At 37.3% G+C, this 21,172-nt stretch overlaps 1 protein-coding gene across 8 annotated transcripts in view; it reads right to left on the bottom strand.

Moving 5' to 3' along the window:
* The window catches only part of SNX24 (sorting nexin 24), a 132,328-nt gene that overhangs the window by 56,407 nt on the left and 54,749 nt on the right, over positions 1 to 21,172 (bottom strand). For all 8 annotated transcript variants that reach the window (XR_004318673.1, XR_004318675.1, XR_004318672.1 and 5 more), the window contains exon 2: positions 2,518 to 2,601. Coding sequence is in view for 3 of the 8 variants with exons in the window: in XM_032476590.1 (XP_032332481.1) it covers positions 2,518 to 2,601 (84 nt within the window). In the remaining 5 variants the exon portion in view is untranslated. The remainder of the gene's footprint in view (positions 1 to 2,517; positions 2,602 to 21,172) is intronic.

Genomic DNA, 21,172 nt, shown 5'->3' with positions numbered 1-21,172 from the left:
GGAAGTAACTTGGGGACACAGGCTGATCACTTTTAACAAGTGAGAAATACAATGTAAAGTATAAGGGGAATCAAGACCCTGGCAACAGAGAAAACTGCTTCCACTACAGAAATAGTTGAATATTCAAGAAAACTAAATGAGAAAAGATTTAACTGCATTTAAAGGGAAACATTATTTTATGTAAAAATAGAACAGTCAAAGTACATCACAAAATTCAAATATAGAAATCGGGGTACAAAAGTTCTAATGAAAGATATAGTTGTACAATGTGGCAGCAGTGATCAGTAAAGCCTGTGTATTCTGATTAATTTTTTTGCCAATTTCAATCCTTAACACACAACTTTATAGTCAAGATCATAGATTTATGTTTATTTTTACACTCTGCCATTATTGGTACTTAACTGTCTTTTGTAATTACCTTTTTGCCAAATCTAATACATATATAACTAGGGCAAGTAAAGGAGACTCTTGCAGCCACTTTCTGCTCTATAATACGTAAGATTAGAGCTTCCCAACTAAAACTCTGCCCCAATGTTATTTTTTTCTCTATGTGCCTGAAAGAGTGTTTTAACAAAGCTGCTAAAAACATGCAAAATTGAGAGATTTGAGAATTCCTACTCTCTTAACTCTAGTAGTCCTGATGATACAATAGTAAGAATAGCTAAAATTATTAAGAGAACTTCAGATAATGAGAGAAGAGTCCTAGAAAATCTAGGCATTTTTTCTGACCATGAGAATCTAAGAATGCCTGTCATCACTGGGGAGAGGGTCCTCTTCTGCAGAAGAAAACAAATCGCATTAGAGTAAGAGAGTAGGATGACTGACCCTCCACTTGGAAGAAGCACGGGCAGCCTCTTGCTCAGGGTGGGCCTAACTGGCAGTCCCCCAGCTGTGCCTCGTGTGGAGTTGGTCCCCAAGTACCTGGTGGGGCCGGTGGGGCTATGTCAGGGTCATGGAGACCTGGCAGGTTAAGAAGGGGGCTTGGATGTGACAGGCTGCCTAGTCCAGACTCTGGTTGTCAGAGGCTGGACTAGGGGAGAAGTTCTGATCTTAATCTCACTGTTTGGACTTATTTCATGAGGTACCCAGCAGAAATTTCTCTAGAATCCATTTCCTCGAGAAACAAGTAAACCGAAACGGAATTCCTTGAGAAGGAAGTGAGACCCAGACAACAAGTTTGTTTCTCTCTGAGGCCCTGGTGGGGATGGGGAGGTAGGGGGGCTTTCGTAAAGTCAGGTGGCAACACCCAGCCTAAATCTGTGCTCACTTGTGTTGTTTCTTTCGGAAGTAAACCTGGATGTAACACAAATTTAATTGGAAAATGCAATGGAAATTATCCCTTCCCATTCTAATGGAAAAGTGTACATATAAGTGACAGCTTCTCTTTATGAGAAAACAGAGGGAAACAGGCTCATCAACTTATCCATATAACCTGTTAAAATTTTACTCACTACTCTATTCTCCTGACTAGTAAAAAGTGGAGAAATTTTAAACTTAAAAACATGCTAAAGAGCTTTTAACACAAAGTACACTATCACATCATTTATGCACTGAAGTTACCCAGAAAATTTCAGAGATCCTTAATGAAATTAAAGGAATAGATTCTTTCTGAAGAATCTTCTCATCTAACTTCTTACCTAAAAAGTAACAAAAGAGAAGAAACTGAATTCTGCCATACATTTCATATGTGTATACATATATATATTCATACATACAAAGTCTACACACACACACACGTATATACACAGATATGAATATGTATATATATGAAAGAAAAATGGTAAAACTGCCTTAACTCATATATCGTGATTTTTCTGGGCAATTTCATGAAGTATTTCTAGTTATTAAGGTGATCTCACCACCCCAATAATTTTTAACTTTCAAAACATTAAATTTTGGTAGAAAATAAAAAATACTCTCTCTTTTACTCTATATTGACCATTTCTCCCAAAACCCAGATACTCTTTTTGTGTTCTTGTTTCTTTTATTGGAGACTTTCACTAAAATGGATCTGAGAACTGAAATGCTAGTCTTGTAAAGTGGCCTTTACAAATCAAAAGAAAGCTATGAGCCCCCTTCACATGATCTTCTAACAGTCCTTAATTACACATAACATGTATCTTATCTTTTCCAGGTACACGTAAGTCTAGGTTGATTTTTAATCCACTTCTTCCCATAAAATGATCATTTTTTTTTCCTTTTTGTAAAGCACATTAAGTGTATTTTATGGAGAAAATAGGGTCTGGGTCTGGGTCTGGGTCTTATTCTTTCTGTACCTGTAATATGTACACTACAAACAGTCTGATGTCACAATCTATTATGTAAAACATCTTAATAGAAGACTCACCTACTCAGAAAGTCCACTTTGAAAGGACTGACAGTTTATTTTTAAAGGAAACTTACTTCTTGATAAAAGAAATCCTACTGTTCCAAGAACTATTAAAGCTCTTAGGAACCACAGAAAGCAGTCTTAACGTTATACCATCTGCCATAAAGACAAAAGGGGAAAAAAGTTACCTTTTTGTGCAGGGCATGGAATTCGCTGTACCTTTTTTCAACAAAATGTTTTCTTCCATTCATTAGCACTTCTATCTTAAACACCTAAGGAAAAAATTTAAAAAGATTAATTTCACCAGTTCAAAACCCTCAATTGTCTGATGTGGTAAGTTTGTGACCATGATATATTTCATCCCTTTAATTACAGTAGCTGATCCCCCAGAACCCAGAAGGCTCAGGAGACCCTGGCCCAAAAGCACTGATTAATGAGCCCTCGAACCAAATGCTCACTAATAAACGGCAGTATCCCAGCAAACGTATCTAAAAACAGTGGAAACGTAAATGTGTTAAAATGTTTCTTAACTTTTTAATCAGAGAACATTCTTCTCCTAAAATTAAATCACCAAATGCATATGATGGCACTGAAATAACACTGTGATGCCAAGGTGACAGTCTGGCTAAAATCACATTCCATTATGGGTATTTCAATGAAAGGAGTGCTTTGTCATCTATAAGAAGCAAACAGTAGTGCATTTTAGGTTAATTTCTTCCTAACCTGCATATTCATCTCCAGTCTCAGCTGGGCTTAATTCTGCTGTTTGCAAAACAGGGAAAATGTAGTAAGGGTCCATTTTCCCTGCATGATATGAGTGACAGCTTGTGCTCCTCCCTCCAGAAGGTTGAAAGGCCAGATGAAAAGGCTCTCTGGGTGCACTAATTAGTAGGCACTAACATGACACTTTCTTGATTCTTAGGTCAGTGGGTCAAGACAGGGAACAAGGGATGAGAAATATGATTAGATGCTCATGAAAACACAGTGCTAAGGTGAGGCAGGGGAAGGATGCTTGGCAGAAGAGAAGGTGCTCTGTTATTTCCAAGAGTTTGTCTCTGACTCCTGAGCAAGAGTTTGTCAACACCAAGATGAAGGAGAACTGTTCCATTACTTAGTAAGCCTGGTTTCTCATTTCAATTGGCCTTTTGAAGAAAACAGAAGTAGAGGTCACATGACGCTAAAGAGTGTTAAAAGCTTGCTTACTTTAATCCTAGAAAGAATTACTTAAAATTAGCATAGGAGCTACAAGGTCACATGTCTTCATCGTGAAAACAGAGCCCTGTGATTCTATATTTCTGCCTTATATGTAAATACAACTTTTGGAAAGCCAGAAATTATGTCATCAAACATAAAATGTGTTTGTACTTTTGTCCTTCTTTGGATTAGAAACAAAGTCCTCTGTACTGTGACTCAGTTTAAGAAACCTGCTTTTTAAATCTCTAAACTGTTCTTAGAAACAATGAACAGTACATATATGTAAATTTTAAAACGGTTTTATCTCTCAATGAGTTGCTCTTCCAAAAATAAACTCTGTTTACATAAAAATTTTTTAAATGGTCAAACATAAAAAAAGATAAATTAAAAAAAGAAACCTGCTTTTATTAAATAAGTGGTAAATTTTTACCAATTTAATCAACTTTTTTCAACAAATCACCCTAAAAAATACTTTTCTTTGGTGAATTAGGGAAAATATTTTCTTCTCAAAACATATGCACATGCTTCAAATTCTCAGATACATATACATTATTTTTTAGACAAAAATTGTTTACTAATTCACTAAAGAAAATTCTTCTTCAAAGACCCTTCAAAGCCAGGAATACAATAAGGAAAGCACCCTAAGAAACAAAAACAAAAGAAGTACATCTTCAACTTAGGGGCTTGGTTAATAGGATACAGAGCCCCCTTCTTTCTGTGTTAGGTCCCAGATTTAAATTAGGACAATGTGGGAGCAATGGAAGTAGTTTCCATCTGCTGAGCTGCAAGAAACAACTGAAATTATGTTCTGAGTCCACTTACTTGAGGCTTCATCACCACTTTAATTGGCATGTTTGCTGGAGAATCACAGACGGAGAAAGTTGAAGACTCACTAAGGGTCAACCTACCAGGTCACCCTTCAGGTGCCCCCTCCTGAAGGCCAGGGATGAGACACATTACACAGAGGCTGCTGCACGGAATGTCACCCCTTCTATCGATCACGTTTCCATTACTAAGTTCTACAGTTACTTTTCACAATCACTAAAATTCACTTGGGGATCTAGGGGGGTGGGGTTATACACACACATACACACATTATGTTGCCATTTAAAAAATGCATAATATACCTAATGTTGATGAGACTTTTTTCTTTTAAATTCAAAATCACAGCTAATTACAGAAGAACAATCAATAAAAATGATTGGAACCTATTAGAAAAGATCTTCCGTAACTAAATACATAAAGAAGGAACCACAAGGAGATGGGTAGGAGGGGTGGACTCATGATATAATCAAATTCATGCCCCTGGGTGGGTGACTCACAAACTGGAGAACAGTTATATTGCAGAGGTTCTCCCAAAGGAGTGAGAGTTCTGAGCCCCACATCAGGCTCCCCAGCCCAGGCGTTTTGCACTAGGAAGAACAGCCCCCAAATTTTTGGGTTTGAAGGCCAGGGGGATTGCAGGAGCTCCACAGGACTGGAAGAAATAGACTCCACTATTAAAGGATGCATGTGGAATCTCACACTCACTGGGACCAACCAAGGCTCTTGTTCAAATTCAATGGAGAAATAAAAAGCTTTACAGACACGGAAAAGCTAAAAGAGTTCAGCACCACTGGGCCAGCTTAACAACAAATGCTAAAAGAATTTCTCTAGATAGAAAAGAAAAGGCCACAATGAGAAACAAGGACATTAAGAAATGGAAAAGCTCACCAGTAAAGGCAAACATACAGTAAAGGTAGAAAACCTTCCACATACAAACTAGTAGGAGTGTTAAAAGACAAAAGCAATAAAATCATCTGTATCCACAATAAGTAGTTAAGGGATACACAAAACAATTAGATACAAAATATGATCTGAAGATGATGGGACCAACAAGGGCTTAATTTCCAAAGTATAAAAACAGCTCATACAACTCAATAACAAAAAGAACAAACAACCCAATCAAAAAATAGGCAGAAGACTTAAACAGACATTTCTCCAAAGAAGACATCCAGATGGCCCATAAGAAAAGATGCTCAACATTGCTAATTGTTAGAGAAATGCAAATCAAAACTACAATGATTTGTTACCTCACATTAGTCAGAATGGCCATTATTATAAAGTCTACAAATAATAAATGTTGGAGAGAGTGTGGAGAAAAGGGAACCCTCCTACACTCTTGGTGGGAATGTTGTTTGGTGCAGCCATTATGGCAAACAGAATGGAGATTCCTTAAAAAACTAAAAATAGACTTACCATATGATCCAGCAATTCCTCTCCTGGGCATATATCTGGAAAAAACTCTTAATTCTAAAAGATGCATGCACCCCAATATTCATCGCAGTACTATCTACAATAGCCAAGATATGGAAGCAACTAAAATGACTATCCACAGATAAATGGATAAAGAAGATGTGGTGTACATATACAATGGAATATAATTCAGCCATAAAAGAATGAAATAATGCCATTTGCAGCAAAGTGGATGAACCCTGAGATGATGATACTAAGTAAGTCAAACAGAGAATGACAAACATCACATAATATCACTTATATGTGGAATCTAAACAAACAAACAAACAAAAAGATACAATGAACTTATTTACAAACCAGAAACAGACTCATAGACATAGAAAACAAACTTTGGTTACCAAAGGGGAAGGCAGGGGAGGATAAATTAGGAGTTTGGGATTAATATATACACACTACTATAAAAGAGATAAACAACAAGGACCTACTGTATATCACAGGGAACAACAGTCAATATCTTGTAATAACCTATAATGGAAAATAATCTGAAAAAGAATGTGTATATGTATAACTGAATCACTTTGCTGTATATCAGTTTCTAAGTGTAGTTTGATTACATGCTTTTTTTCCTTTTCGATTATATCTCTGAAGTTAAACTTATGTAAGTCAATGAAAAAATATTTTAAAATGTGGGTTTATATTCACTTTTTCAGGAATGGACCTAAAAAACAAATAAGCTTAAGCTAAAGAAGATCTTAACCCATATTTCAAGTTGAATGATCTGTCTTCCGAAGCTTATACCTTACAAAGCTATTCACTTTCAAACAAAGCAAAAAATTCTTTTCCCTGTGTCTAATAACTTTTAAGTGCCTTCCAAATACAGATGGAGATTCCATATACAAATAAAGTTTTAAGTCCAGTGTTCCAAGTAGTTTGAGTCACTAAAGTGTTATGCTAAGAATCTGATACCCATGAAGGTACACTTTTGGTTGTGGAGAAGATGCTAACAACTTTTTTCTCATATCGTTGAAAACATCTAAATTTCAGAAAATTCTAAATGTTTTTAAAAGAAAAATATATTCCTTCAAATAAACCATTGCTTAAAGAAAGAGGACAATTCTCTAAATAATTACCACTATAGAAGAGCTGTGTGAGAGTTGGGCATGATTAAATTTATGTGTGTACCTATTTTTTTAATATAATTCTTCTTTGCAAAGAAAATTCATGATACCAGAAAGGACCCAAAATGATTAAAATCAGTGATAAGAGAACAACAACAACAAAAATTAGAGCAAGAGCAAAAATCAAAGACAAAGGAAACCTAAGTTTCCTAAGCTGAAAAGATAAAAAGGGTTTACTGCCTCTCAGGGAAAATAATACACCTAATACTCTGGATTTTTTAAAATCACAATAATGAAAAAGTGAGCACTACCAATATCCTGATGGAAAAAGGCAGGAACAAAGATCGGGATGATCCCCAACTTTTTCTATGCCACACTAAATGCCTCTCCTCCCAAAAAAGTAGAGCAATGTCTGCAGAGTTTGATCAGATCCATTTTATAATCATCCAAATTATTATTCACATGTAAAGACAACAAAAAGGCAATCTCAGTTGTAGGCAAGCTCAGAAAACAAATAACCCACACATTTACTTTGGGAAAAAAATTTTCTTCAGATGTAGAATTGTTAAAATTTAGTAGAACTCAGGGGGAAGGGTAGAGCTCAGTGGTAGAGAACATGCTTATTAGCACACACAAGGTCCTGTGTTCAATCCCCAGGACCTCCATAAAAACAAACAAATGAACAAACAAACAAACCAACCAACCTAATTACTACCCCCTCCCCAAATTAAGAACTCAAAAATACAGTAATATAAAAAGCCAGCCATTGTTTTTGTTATCATCAAAGACTCTGGTCTGGGGAAGGAGTAAATGAATACAAAGGAAGACAACATTATAAAGAGGCTGCCACTCTAAGAGGCTGAGAAGCCCACCCTGGTTTCACTGCCATTTGGGTCTGGTCTTCTCACACACTGCCCTGTTGCTCTCCTCTACAAAGAAAGGGTTTGTAGCTGAAGTAGCTTGGTACACAGTGCAACAAAAGAATACACAGAAATTTAAAAAAAAACCTGGTTCAAAATGTTGGCATCACATGCCTTCAAAGTTTGATGGTGAATAATCTTTAACCTTTTGCCTATATCCAGGCAAATTTTCTACCAGGAAGGTGGGAAAGTGCTCTTTTCAGACATGCAAGAGTGAGAAAATTTTGTGTACTAAGTGCACATTCAGGAAATTTTCTTTTAAGCTCCCCCACCCCCAACAGAATTCAAAAAAGAAGTCAAGAAACTGTGGACCTAATCTAGAAATAAAATAGGGGGGTGGGGGGGTGGGAATCCTAAAATGCCAGCTATGCAGCCTAAAAAGTATTCCAATTAGAGTAAGAAGACAAAGGGTTCCATGAGGAATGCTTTCAAGAAGAAAATGGGTATGATTAATACCTATTATAATAATAAAGTTTTAATGATGTTGTCAAAGCATTCACCTTACTGTCAAGAAAAACAAAGCGCTTAAGAATTCCATGAAACTAAACAAAACTGTATACAACATACAGTTCCAAATACAAAGCAAAACAAATGGAACATGACTTACTGCAGTTTACAAAATGAGAGTCTATGTGAAGTAATGCTTGAAATATTCCCCACAGAGCAGTACAGACTTAGTCATTTATAAGGCCACCTTTCCTTCCTTAGAGTTCCAAAATGTGATTATACAGTGAAATATAAACATATGTACACATACATACATATTTATAACATTGAGAACATTAATTATTGTACTCAGCTTTAGAATCAATCTATACAACATAGAGGACAATTTTTTACAGAACGGATTGTAAGTATTTTTGGTCAGTGTTAAAAATAATGGCATAACGAGTAGAAAACAGGAGATGAAAGGGGAAGGATTGGGTGTGAAGGAAGTAAATGAGGTCCAAATATTTTCATCTTGTTTAAGGACACTGTTTAAAGATTGGTGGATGAAGAGGGTGGTTTAAGTTACAAAGTTACAAATATAAAGGTATAATGTTAATTTTAATAATGAAGTTAAAATAATATACATAGTGAAAATTGAGGGTGGACAGACATGAAATACAGATGTGGAGTGAATTCGACTCATATTTCTAAGTGAGAGGTACAGAGATTTCCTAAGATTCAAACATCAAGAAATAGAGATCCAGATATGTTATTTAGAGTCATAATGCTTAAAACAAATTAGCAACTTTTCAACTAACTTCTGGTTCTGGAAGGTACTAGATATTTTATTTTTCCTTTGACATGTAGGGTTTATGCAGAGTTGGAAATTATTCCATGTATATGTATTACTTTCGGATATCCTAGTATGACATCATCTCTCCCCAAAATGTTTTAGTTTTAAATCTCTCTGGTTATAGAGGAAAGATCTTCTTGAGTTTATTGATATTTATAGAATTACAGGTTTTCAGTCTAAACCCTACTACTGACTAATTTTGGCTGCAGCTCCCTGACTGACTGCTTGATTACAAGAAGTCTTCATTTTTCTTTTCCTCTTAAGCCATATCTATGACACAAAACCAATCCATCAATTCAGGGGGAGGGAAAAAAGGCACTCAAATACATCAGGTCATACATATTGATTGGTTAATGTAGTTTTTCATTAGTTTCAATATCATATAGCTTTGACTTAGATTTTCTATAAAATGTGAATACTGCTAGTTCTTTGCTTACCTGACCTGTTATGGCAATAAATCACATATTATGTTAAATAATTAAGCATTCAAGATAGATGCTGTATGAACTTTATTATTCTATGTTATGATCTGCTCTGAAAAAAGGAAAATAGATAAAGAAATTTTACCTGCACAACTGACTAACTTGGGTAAATCTCTAAATATCTTGGAGCCATAGTATCTTCTTTAATAAAATCAAATGTCTACTGTATAAGTGTGTCAGATAAAAAATGTCTTGGTGCTTTGTAAGATGGTCTGAAATGGAATGAAGAACTGCTAATTTTGAAGCTGTCAACAAAGACACCAGCAGGAAGCACAGAAGGTCTCTCATGGGCATTTGAGGACAGCTTTCCTCACAGGCTACTTAAGGAACAGATCTGTGGCTGAAATAGTTTGAGATGTAGAGGGACAAAAAATCCATCATCTGTCTCTCAAACTACTTGGCTACTGATTGCATCTCATCACAAGCTCTTGGCTTCTGCAAAAAGGAGCAACTCGTCCACCTCCCTCCAAAATCCTCCAGAATCTGCGCTAACACATCAACCCCTTCTTGTTTTTCACAGCTCCTCTGGACAAGCCAATCAGAGCCAACTGCGTCTGATATCCTCCCCACTCTAGCCATGGCCCACACAGAGCACACTCACCTACCCTAGGGCTTCTGCTCAGGTGGGAGCCTCCCTAGACCAAGGAGTCCTATCCTGTCCTCTGTTCAGCAATCAAGTGAAACTCCACCTCCACCCCAGAGCCTTCTGGAACTTTAGGCATCACTGTTTTCCATACCTTACTCTTAAAAAGATCATCTAAATGGCATGATAAGATTATTTAAAATACAGTCCCACTCTCTCATTTTCAGGAAATGTACTCCTACAGACTATTTCATATAAATATGTATTATGTGCCCCAACAGAATTTTTTTAGGGGACAATAATCATCAAGAAGAACCTGTTGTTTTGAGATGTTCTGAGAAAGCATTTATATCATAATGCTAGTTGAAAAAGCAGTATAAAATATTTTATTCATACTATGCTGTTGTTTATATAAAATATACATAAAATAGGTCCAAATGACATCTGAATGGCAGAATTACAAATGACTATAATTTTCTCTAAAATCGATATTTTTTTTCACCAGAGCATGTATTATTCTTATAATTAGGAGAAAGCTTAATCAAATTTCTGCCTTCTAAAGTTATACTAGAGTAAATATAATACGTGATAATTATTCATTTTTAATACATCTATCAAGTTCTTATGAAGTTCATTTATGTCTTTGCACCGATATTCACTGAGCACCTGCTATGTCCAAGCACTTGGCTGCACTGTATAACAGCAGCAGCAGCAGCAGCAGCAGCAGCAGCTACCGTTCCAGAGCACGTATTGTGCACTGCGCAATGCTCAAAGCACTCTCCCTTACTAACTCATTTAATCCACACAACACCCTATGATGGAGGTACTCTTATTCTTCCCAATCCATAGTGAGGAAACCAAATCAGAGAAAATTACGTAACTTAAAGGCACAAAGCTAGGAGCTGATTCATAAGCCCAGGACAGGCTGGTTTGAAAGCCACAATCCTAAACCCTGTAATTCTATAACTAAAGACAATGGCGGGTAAACTCATAGTCCTAGTCTTCACGGTGCTTACATACTAGAAAGAAAGAGAGTGATTAAGAGAATAGTCAAAACAATATCAAATTATGAGCTATGATAACTACTATAAAGAAAAGTATAAAGAGGTATCTGAGCTATACTCAATATAAAATTCTGACTCTAAAAAATGCCAAGTGCTTGAGAGAGAACAGAATTTCCTCTCCGGTATCAGGGGAGATTTCTCTGAAGAGCTGATGTTTCTGAACAGATCTACAGTAAAAGCAGGCAAAGAGGAGGGGCAAGCATTGTAGGCAGAACAGGTGCAAAGCCCTGAAGCAAAAGAGGAGGGAAGAAGCTGAATGTAGCACAGCCCGAGGTAAGGAGAGCACTTCGGTAAACTGAGAGGAAACCAAAGGCTAACTCTATCAGCTGCTCAACAAGGATTATTTCTAGCAGGATCAGTTCTAATCACTGCAGATAAAACAGTGAACATCTGCACTGAAGTTAAGTCAGTGCAGATAAACAAAGACAAAGATCCCTAACAAACCTTACTTACATTTTAATGGAAAGAGGACAGACAATCACACAAATAAATGCATATTAGCTGATGACAAGTGCTACAGAGAAAAATCAGGGTAATGAGAACAGGGGCTGGATAAGCGTGTGTATGGCTAGTATATGGGCTGGTCAGGGAAGGTCTTACTGATAAAGGTGTATCTGAGCAGAGAACTTTTATTAGTTTTTCATTCCTGCTGTAACAAACACAACATCCATTTATTATCTCACAGTTCCACAGGTCAGAAGTCCAGGGCACTTGACTCGTTTCTCCACTGGGCTAAAATCAAGGTACTAGCATGGCTGGGTTCCCTTTGGTGGTTCACTAGGAGAAAAAGTTTCTGTTTCCTTGTGGTTGTAGGACTGTGGTCCCAGTTTTCTTGCTGGCTATCAGCTAAAGGCAAAGTTCCCAGCTTTTAGAAGTTACCTTTATTCCTTGGCTCATGGTCCCCTTTCTTGGTCTTCAAAGGGAGCAACAGAAGATCAAGTCTTTCTCATATCACATTTCTCTGGCCTACTTTTTCACTTCCTCTTCCACTTTTAAGTGGAAGACTCGTGTGATTATTTTAGCCCCACACAGATAATTAACAACTGTCTTTGTGATCTCAAGGTCCTTGATCCATAAAGTCCCTTCTGCATGTCAACTAACATATTCTCAGGATTAGGGTGTAGACATTTTGGAGGTCCATTATTCCCTTTACCACACATCTGAAGGAAGTGAGAATATCTGGTTGTGGGGGTGGGGTGGTCCAGGCAGATGGAAGATTAAATGTGTGACATGTTTATGTGCCTAGACTGATAAGTGGGGAAGAGTTAGAAATGAGAGCTGAGTGGTGGAAAGATGTGAGTGGAAGGAGAAGCAACAGGACAGACTGATAACTGGATATGGAGTGCATTTAAAGAAAAAAAGGGAATCTAATTTAACGGTGAGGTTTGGGGTCTGAGCAACTTAAAGGTTGATAGGGCCAATAATTGAGCTGGGAAGAGTCTATGGGGGCAAACAGGAGCTAGGCACTGGCAGTGTTAAGTCTGTGGGGCATGTTAGACATCAAATGGAGATACTGAGTAGGACTGAATTTACATGTCTGGGGCTTAGGGAGAGGTCTTGGCCAGGGAAATAAATTTGGGAGTCATCAAAGTGTGAACATGATTTAAAGTCAGAAGACTGGCTCTGATCACCTAGGAAGAAAAGTTTATTTCGAGGTCTTGAGATCATGTTATGGCTTACGGTCCTCCATTTTAGCATGAGAAGCCTTTGTTGCATTTTAAGAGTCTCCCCTTCCAAATCACACTTCTCCAGCTCCTACAGCTGTCCTTCAGGTGACCTGGGCTTTAGGCGTGCACTACTGACCACCTTGTCACTGTTTCACCTAAAATGGAGAATCCAGGACTTAAGGAAATATAGCCACTCCCCAGTTAGTCCATGGATTGTGTCCCCAAATCCATAGCTGAGGTAGTTTAAAACTCAGCACGGATTTTCTCAGAATCAGTATAAAGGACAGATTTTAACCCATAAAAAAACCCGGTTTAACCCCTAATATGCATAAATTACTATACTAGTGTTTTTATTTCACTCACCAGCTTTGCAGTATAACATAGTGGTTTAGAGTTCTGGCTCTTGAATTAAACTGCCTGAGGTTTGAAGCCTGTGTCTTCTGTTGATCTCCTCTGATTTGGGGCAAGTTGTTTAACTTTTACAACCCTCACTTCTCCACCTATAACATGCAGTTTGTAACGAAACCTTTCAAATTGGTTTGTTGTAAGCATTAAATAGGATTATCGATGTAAACTATTCACCATATTGCCTGGCATTTAGCAAGAATCCAAACAAGAATGTTATCTATTAATATGATTATTAGCATCTAGTCATTGCTCCAACTGTTTCTTTATCAGCTCAGGGGAGGGGAGACTTGGTGGTGAACAGGGAGGAAAAAAGATGATTCCACGTAAGTGTACCTTGCCATATCCACCCATCTCTACAAGATAGAAGGTACTTTTCTCTCCATCACTGGAGCTGGTTGAGCCTGCACTACGTACGTGTGGTGGGCCTCCGCACTCACCTGTGTTAGTGGCCACTCAGAACCCCGTGTTCCTAATGAGGCCTGACCACTATGACCCAGCAGAGCCCTGACTTCCCTCAATCTTAGTTTAAGATTCCATATCTTCAACCTGTATTTTTAAAATGTTTTTGGAAGCTGTATCTCACTCACTGTTGGCTCTCAGTGCCCTTGAGGTCAAACAAAACCCCCAGGTCTTCCCTAAGAGTTCTGGAACAAATGATTGTGAAAACTGATGTTAAGCTTATAAACGACCTGTTAAATAGTGTTAAGTCGATTTCAACGCATCATACAAGGATTTTGCAACTTTTCTGAAAACTGATGCTGTCAACTCAATCATGAGGCAGGGTTTTTGCCAAGTTTTGTGTCATTTGCAAATCTGAAGTGCCTTCCTTCATCCAGGACCAAGATCTTACTTTACAACCTCCCAGGGCTCTACTCTTGCCCTGAAACAATCTATGTCTCACAGCAGCCAAACTGGCCCTTTTCAAGCCTCTATCAGATCACATGACTGCTCTGCTTAACTCCTTCCAGTGGGTTTCCATCACTCCTTAAACAAAATTTGAGTCCCTACCCGAGTCTACAAGGCCTCATAAAAGCCGACTTCAGAGTCCCTCTCTCTTCATCTCCTAATATGCCCTCTTCCTCATCCTGGTCTATCCACATCCATCTCCTTACTGACCATCAAATGCACATTCCCAACTCTAGGCTTTGCAGTGCTTTCTTCCTACTGAGAAAGCATTCTTTTCATTTTGTTACTGTTCCAGGTCACCTTCTCGGAGAGGTGTTACCTAGGCACTCCATCTACAACAGGGACTTTAGCTCCCCATCATTCTCCATCCCCAGAACTGGCTTTATTTTTCTTCTCTGAATTTACCAATCTGGCATTAACACACACACATACACTGTTGGTTGTTGGTTTACTGTTGGTTCTGCCACTAAATTATAAGCTCCCTAAGGACAGGAACTTCATCTATTTTGTTCACTGTTGTAATCCCGTTGCCTTAAACAGCACCAGGCAACAAAGCAGGTTGAATCTGTGAAATAAATGAGGAAGGAAAGAAGGAAAAGCAAGCAAGCAAATAATGAACAGTGGGACAACACACTGGGAAGAACATGTATACACCTCAGTCCCGCTCAGCAGTCTGATAGTGAAAAGGGTAAGATGAGTTATTTTTGTTAGAAAGAACTGTCAGGTAAGTTAGACATGATAGAGGCAGACAGTGCAGAATAAGATGGTTTCCTGTAGAAAATGTGTTGCAGCTGGTCAAAAGAATATTGTTCATGGGGACCTGAAAGCTATGGAAATAGCTTTGAAATATAGCCCTTTTATTAAAAAGAAACTATCAGTCTTAATAATTACTACAGTTTGAAGAAGCTACATGATACTGTAGAAAGAAGAATCTGGAGTCAGACACACCTGACACCCAGATCTGCTGCCTGCTAGATGTGATTCCTTACAGATATGACCTATCCACTTTGAGCCTTAATTCCATCATATGGAAAAGGGGGGTGATAATACCTATTTCTTAGGGCTTGTGATGGAGTAAATAAATAAAACAAAATTTATAAAGCACTTAGCATGCAGCCTGGCACATGACAGGTGCTCAACACCTTCTAGTCTCTTCCTGAATATCACTGAGTTTCTCACAAATCTAAATGAATGTGAGGCTATTAAAAGCCCTCATTTCTCTAACACATCATGAAGTTCTATGATGCACTATGCTTATTTCTTAAAAAACATATTCTCACAAAAAAATTATGTGATTTATAAGATCAAAAATGTTACAGTGTTCTATGTAGATATACATATACACACATACAAATATATATATGTAGATAAACAGAAATTAGACAGGTAATTAACAAAAAAAGGTGCAAAGGGTAAGTAAGCTTCAGTGGTGGAGAATTACTGGTCATTCATGATAAGTCAGGCTCTTTTCTATATGCATCAAGAAGATGAGATCCAAAATTGAATATGATTTAAAGAAATGGAAAGATTACCCCATGCTATTGGATTGGAAAATTTGATATTGTTAAAACAGCCATATACAAAGTAAACTACAGATTTAATGTGATCTATATCAAATTACCCATGACATTTTTTCACAGAACTAGAACAAATAATCCTAAAATTTATATGGAATCACAAAAGAGCCAAAATTGCCAAAACAATACTGAGGAAGAAGAACAAAGCTGGACCATAACCCTCCCAGACCAGACAATAGTACAGAGCTACAGTAATCAAAACAGTGTGGTACTGGCACAGAAACAGACATATAGACCAGTGGAACAGAACAGAGCCCAGAAATAAACCCACACACCTACCATCAATTAACCTTTGACAAAGGAGGCTAGAATAAACAATGGAGAAAAGGCAGTCTCTTCAGCAAGTGGTATTGGGAAAGCTGGACAACTGCATGTAAATCAACTCTTTTACAATTTTTAATAATTTAAAAAATGAAAAAAAAAAAAAGGTGAGATCCAAGATCCTCCAGTGTTCTCTCAATACTGAACTTACTGCCCTTATTGGACCCCACAGAGGACATTACTTGTGCATAGGCAGTTTGCAATATGCCTGCCAGCTTCAAAGCTCTGCTGCTCAGCCCTGAAACATGGGCAGAGTGCAGGTGGAGACAGTCAAGTTCTGTGCCCATAAAAAAATGCAGACCATTTTGTAGACTCTACAATTGAGGATCCTTAAGAGGCATCCTATTGTTTCCATCAAGGAGAAGAAAGCTTTTCTGTTCTACAACCAGCTGCTAAAGGGCATCCACCCACAGTTTTAAAATGCCCATCACATCAAATTACCCAGGACATATTTCACAGAACTAGAACAAATCATAATAAAATTTATATGGAACCATCAAAGACCTAGAATTGCCAAAGCATTACTGAAGAGAAAGAAAGAGGCTGGAGGAATAACTCTCCCAGACGTCAGACAATACTATAGAGCTACAGTCATTAAGACAGCATGGTATTGGTACAAAAACAGACCTATAGGCCAATGGAACAGAATAGAGAGCCTAGAAATGAACCCACAAACTTTCGGTCAACTAATCTTTGACAAAGGAGGCAAGAATATACAATGGAATAAAGACAGTCTCTTCAGCAAATGGTGTTGGGAAAACTGGATAGCAGCATGTAAATCAATGAAGCTAGAACACTCCCTTACACCATACACAAAAATAAACTCAAAATGGATCAAAGACTTAAACATAAGACAAGATACAATAAACCTCCTAGAAGAAATATAGGCAAAACATTATCTGACATACATCTCAAAAATTTTCTCCTAGAAGAAATAAAAGTAAGAATAAACAAATGGGACCTAATGAAACTTAGAAGCTTCTGCACAGCAGAGGAAACCATAAGTAAAACAAAAAGACAACCTACGGAATGGGAGAAAATTTTTGCAAATAAAACCGACAAAGGCTTGATCTCCAGAATATATAAGCAGCTCATACGACTCAATAAGAAGAAAATAAACAACCCAATCCAAAAATGGGCAGAAGACCGAAACAAGCAATTTTCCAATGAAGACACGCAAATGATCAATAGACACATGAGAAAATGCTCAATATCACTAATTATCAGAGAAATGCAAATCAAAACTACGATGAGGTATCACCTCACACCAGTCACAATGGCCATCATTCAAAAGTCCACAAATGACAAATGCTGGAGAGGCTGTGGAGAAAAGGGAACCCTCCTACACTGCTGGTGGGAATGCAGTTTGGTACAGCCACTGTGGAAAACAGTATGGAGATTCCTCAAAAGACTAGGAATAGACTTACCATATGACCCAGGAATCCTGCTCCTGGGCTTATATCCAGAAGGAACCCTACTTCAGGATGATACCTGCACCCCAATGTTCATAGCAGCATTATTTACAATAGCCAAGACATGGAAACAGCCTAAATGTCCATCAACTGGTGACTGGATAAAGAAGATGTGGTATATTTATATAATGGACTACTACTCAGCCATAAAAACCGACAACATAACGCCATTTGCAGCAACATGGATGCTCCTGGAGAATGTCATTCTAAGTGAAGTAAGCCAGAAAGAGAAAGAAAAATACCATATGAGATTGCTCATATATGGAATTGAAAACAAACAAACAAACAAACAAAAAAACAAAGCATAAATACAGAACAGAAATAGATTCATAGACATAGAATACAGACCTGTGGTTGCCAAGGGGGTGGGGGGTGGGAAGAGATAGACTGGGATTTCAAAATTGTAGAATAGTTAAACAAGATTATACTGTATAGCACAGGGAAATATATACAAGATCTTATGGTAGCTCACAGAGAAAGAAATGTGACAATCAATATATATATGTTCATGTATAACTGAAAAATTGTGCTCTACACTGGAATTTGACACAACATTGTAAAATGATTATAAATCAATAAAAAATGTTAAAAAATAAAAAAAAATGCCCATCACAAGAAGAAAGTAAGCTATTAGAGATCATAGAATTCTCATCCTTCTTTCAAAACTCCCGAGTTTTAATAGTTCCTTAAACAATATACTTTTCACATATTTTACAATCCCAATATATGCTTGGTTTAAAATTGTTACACTGTAAAAAGAATGATGATATTTCTTTATCCAAGTATTTACTGAGCACTTACTATGTGCTAAGCCATGTTCAGGGTGTCTGATGTCGATAAGTGAAGTAAAATGACAAAGAGCACTGCACCCATGAAATTTACATCCTAGTGGGGGAGACAGATAACAATAGATTTATTTTTTGAAAATAAGTAAATTATACAGTATGTTTTAGAAAGTGGTTACCTGGAATGGGGGGAAAAATAGATCCAGGAAGAAGAAAGTGGGAGAGCTGGGGGAAAAGTTGCAATTTTAAATGCGACAGTCGAAATGGGCAGCATTGAGAACATGGCAATTGTAGATGATGAAGTTGTATCACAGTAATAGTTTATTTATTGTTTATCTTAAATTTAAGTTAACCTACTTTTAAAAATGCACTGATACATGACAGTTGAAAAACTAAGTTTATCTAATAAAAAAATTTACAACTAAATTTCTGTATTTAACCAATTACTACCTTTTCTAAATCTAAGTAACAGACACTTGTGCCAAAGAGTCTCCAAGAAGTCTGGAGTCTAACGAGGCCAGGCCTCAGCATGTATTACTGTCATTCTTCATGTAGAATCAGCATTTCTAAACCCATATATAAGGAGCTGCTAAAGAGGAAAAAAAAAAAGGACATTCCAAGAGCTTCTCATATTGATCTCTTTTACCCCAAACAAGAGATTCTCCTGGTTACATGATATATCATAATCACTTAATTTGTCTGACTCCCTTAAAGAAAGAACAATAGATTCAAGAAAAGGTGTTGACTTGCAAAAATATAATCATTTTGTAAGTTTTCTGTTGTTTGTATAGGTCATTTTCCCTTAGTAATATGACATACGTGGTCTCTATAGATAAACCAAAAATGTGTAACTCTAATTCCTGCTGTTCCCAAGAGCCCAAGCTAAATCTAAAGCAGCCAACATCTGAAAACTCTAAAACTGCTCCCGAGGGCAGGAAGGATATAGCTTTTCTCCAAGCCTCACTTCTAGGTTTAGTGTACTAGAAACTCACAATTAAATCCCCTATATCACTTGGACATGAGCCTTTTTTTCTTTCTCTCCATAGTGTTTCTGCAGGGGCAGAGCCAGGGCGACTGTGCACCTCATGCCAGGCGTTCCCCTACAGGACACAACACAGAGTTAAAAGAAACTCTGAGGAAGTCCTTTCCCGGACCAAAAGTTGGTTCACCAGATAGGGAACTAACACCTCCAGCCAAGATTGGTTCATTCGTTTCCCAAACATTTGCTCTGTAAGTGTTCAAGGACTCTACTCCTCACCATGGCTTTGCCAAGGCTATCCCTCTACAAACTAAAATGTACAAGATCAGTGTAACATGGACATGTGAAAACACTTCCAGATGGGTGAGCTGCTTGGCCCCAGAGACAAGTAGTACATCCAATTTAAATATAGTTGAAATAAGAAAAAGAATATATGTATGTATATGCATGACTGGGACCTTGTGCTGTACACCAGAAATTGACACATTGTAACTGACTGTACTTCAATTAAAAATAAATAAATAAATAAAAATAAATAAGTACAGTTAAATGGGGGGAGGGTATAGCTCAGTGGTAGAGCACGTGCTTAGCACACAGGAAGTCCTGGGTTCAATCCCCAGTACCTCCATTGAATCAATCATCCAAATCAATCAATCAATCAATCAATCAATCATAATTACTCCCCCACCCAGAAAAGGATAAAAATAGTTATGTAGGAAAGAAGAGCTATATTCATTTTACTACGTAATTTTTCATGGGATATATTGCAAAAGTAAATTAATCTGAAAAGAGACATATGAAGAATAGAAATAGAACAAAAACATATAAGGATAATTATTTCCCAACTAATATGTGAACATACAAGGATACGAATTATTTGTTCAACACAGTGGCACCAAATTGAAATTGAAATATGCCTTTTAAAAGTGAAAGAGTGTATTTATAATTAGAAAAATGTAAACAACCTAGTATTTAGTAGAAAAATGATTAATAAATGATAGCACATTCATATTATGTCTCAGATTTATTAACAGGAAATGATATGGTTAATCTTGTTAAAACTTTTAAAAATAAGAGCAGGCTATATAGAGAATACAGTGTTTTCATGTTTAAGGAAATATATAATCATAAGAGCATATGTATGTACCCAAAAAACTGACAGGGAAAACTCAAGTCCACTCTAAGGTAGAGACCATGCCAGATGCACATATTCTGTGCTTTGCTTTATATACTGATCAGGGCAAACAAATGTTAAATCATTCACAAATAACTGCATGCTTACCCTACTGTTCAAAATCATTGTCTTCAGGATCGGATTCTATTCCATTAGTTGTCTTACAGTATCTCTCTCTGACCAAACAGCAAATTCAGTTCTCAAGGCAGACAATCCTCCTCCTTACCCCATCACCTTCCTCTGCTCCTCTACCCTGTGGCTGTGAAATCAGAGGGCTCTGTCAAATGTAAGCTCCAGGTTAATCTGAGCCAGACAGGGGTTTTCAAAAAGACTGAACCACACACCCTCTGCTCACTTCTCATGCCTTCTCAACCCACCGCTTCTTTTTCTTTTCCAAAATGCTCATCTCTCTTTCTTCGTCAGTCTGAAAGTGAATGCAGCAGAGCCTGTATGTAACTACCTGAGCACTCTAGTTTCTACATATTTCCTCTTGCCTTGGAGGGGCACAAACAACATCCCACTGCCAGGCATTGTGAGCAAACACGCACTCACTCTCAGGAAGGGATGGATGGGGCCAACAGTTTGGTATTGAAAGGATTCAGCTAGGACATTTATGATAAAGTGACACAAAAAATCAGATCCCTTTAAAGGCATTTTTCTAAAGTTGTTATAACCT

This window comes from Camelus ferus, chromosome 3, assembly GCF_009834535.1.
Source record: "Camelus ferus isolate YT-003-E chromosome 3, BCGSAC_Cfer_1.0, whole genome shotgun sequence".
Classification (NCBI taxonomy): domain Eukaryota; kingdom Metazoa; phylum Chordata; class Mammalia; order Artiodactyla; family Camelidae; genus Camelus; species Camelus ferus.
Note: the sequence above shows the minus strand (reverse complement) of the source record. Positions and strands in the feature narration are given on the sequence as shown.